The 802-nt window shown below is 30.5% G+C and overlaps 1 protein-coding gene across 1 annotated transcript in view; it reads right to left on the minus strand.

The window, feature by feature from the left end:
* The window catches only part of LOC101342047 (olfactory receptor-like protein OLF2), a 1,068-nt gene extending 853 nt beyond the window's left edge, over nt 1-215 (minus strand). Inside the window, 1 exon segment of the mRNA XM_023743139.1 lies at nt 1-215. Within this exon segment, the coding sequence (XP_023598907.1) occupies nt 1-200 (200 nt within the window). The 5' untranslated portion in view covers nt 201-215.
* Nucleotides 216-802: the final 587 nt, after the last annotated feature.

Genomic DNA, 802 nt, shown 5'->3' on the forward strand with positions numbered 1-802 from the left:
GAGAGGTGGCTGAGGAAAAAGTACATTGGTGTTTGAAGCTGAGAGTCCATTCTAATTAAAATGATCATTCCAAGATTTGCCACAAGAATAATGAGATATACAATCAGAAACATGGTGAACATGGTTGCTTTGATTTCATGGTTATTAGTAATTCCCAAGAGGTGGAATTCAGCCAAGGAGGAGCAATTTTCTCCATCCATTCTTTTTGTTCTTTTTCTAAACGGCTACAAAAAAGATCAAAAAGATGATAGATCAGGGTTTAACTCTGCTGGACATCTATAAAATGTTATCTGTAAAGGAAAACAGTTTTTTTCTGTAAATTGTCATCTTTACCCTCAGTAACAAGCCAAGATAAATGTCATTGTTAAAGAGGTGATTTTATGTTACTGAAAAAACTAAAATATCTGGAACACAAAGTTCAGAAACATTGATTCTAAATCTATATGTCTTTCTTGATATATGTCGTTTGTATTGGCCTTTTCTTTCTTATCTCAGACAGTTGATTTGAATAAACCTAAACCTCATTCCAGATTCAAAATAATATAAAGAAACACAAAAATTAGAGAGACAAAGCCAGAAGATACAGGCCTAAACTTCTGATTTGTGTAAAAATAAATACCCTTTAAAACAAAAAAGAAGTATCTCATTTATCGTATTCATCCTGAGAAATAATTGAGCTTAAAGATTCAGCAACAATGAATGATATTGCACATACATAAATAAATTTATTATGTTACTGTTTTTGTCTATAATGTCTTTAGTTTCAACTAATTAACTAAACATGAATGAAATCACGTTTTAT

The sequence above is a fragment of the Trichechus manatus genome, unplaced genomic scaffold (assembly GCF_000243295.1).
Source record: "Trichechus manatus latirostris isolate Lorelei unplaced genomic scaffold, TriManLat1.0 scaffold00236, whole genome shotgun sequence".
In the NCBI taxonomy this organism is placed as follows: Eukaryota; Metazoa; Chordata; class Mammalia; order Sirenia; family Trichechidae; genus Trichechus; species Trichechus manatus.